The sequence below is a fragment of the Buceros rhinoceros genome, unplaced genomic scaffold (assembly GCF_000710305.1).
Source record: "Buceros rhinoceros silvestris isolate BGI_N320 unplaced genomic scaffold, ASM71030v1 scaffold28308, whole genome shotgun sequence".
Taxonomy (NCBI): Eukaryota; Metazoa; Chordata; class Aves; order Bucerotiformes; family Bucerotidae; genus Buceros; species Buceros rhinoceros.
In genome coordinates, this window is record NW_010427879.1 from 9,146 (window position 1) to 9,619 (window position 474).

General features: G+C 63.7%; 1 protein-coding gene across 1 annotated transcript in view; it reads left to right on the forward strand.

Moving 5' to 3' along the window:
* FGD2 (FYVE, RhoGEF and PH domain containing 2) overlaps positions 1-474 on the forward strand; it is a gene marked incomplete at its 5' end in the record, with an annotated part of 8,012 nt that overhangs the window by 7,229 nt on the left and 309 nt on the right. Inside the window, 2 exons of the mRNA XM_010142086.1 lie at positions 183-326; positions 413-474. Coding sequence (XP_010140388.1) covers positions 183-326; positions 413-474 — 206 coding nt within the window. The remainder of the gene's footprint in view (positions 1-182; positions 327-412) is intronic.

Here is a 474-nt window from a genome sequence, read left to right on the forward strand (position 1 = left end):
GGACCAGCCATTGGGGCTCCCTCCACCACAGCACCTCAGCAGGACCCTCACAGCCAGGACCACCCCTCGGCTGCCCCTGGCTTGGGGATTTTGTGGGGTGGGCAGGGAATGACCTTCTCTCGGTGCCCTTCCTGCCTCCCGCGCTGGGGATTCAGGGATTTGTTTGTTGGGTTTTCCGGCAGAAAGGAGCCGCGGAGGTGTCGGGCAAGAGCGTGATGTGCAGTTCCCTGCAGCTGCTGGACAAGAACGGCAAGGGGGGCATGCGGGGCTGGTTCGTCATCCCGCAGGATGATCCCCTCGTGCTGTACATCTATGCAGCCCCCCAGGTAAGGCTGGGCTTGGCTCCCAAGGGACCAGAGACACCCCAGTGTGCCCAACTCCTGCCTCCCACCGCTGTCTCTGTTCTTGGCAGGATGTCCGAGCCCACACCTCCATCCCACTGCTGGGCTACGAGGTGAAGGACCTGCCCCAGGG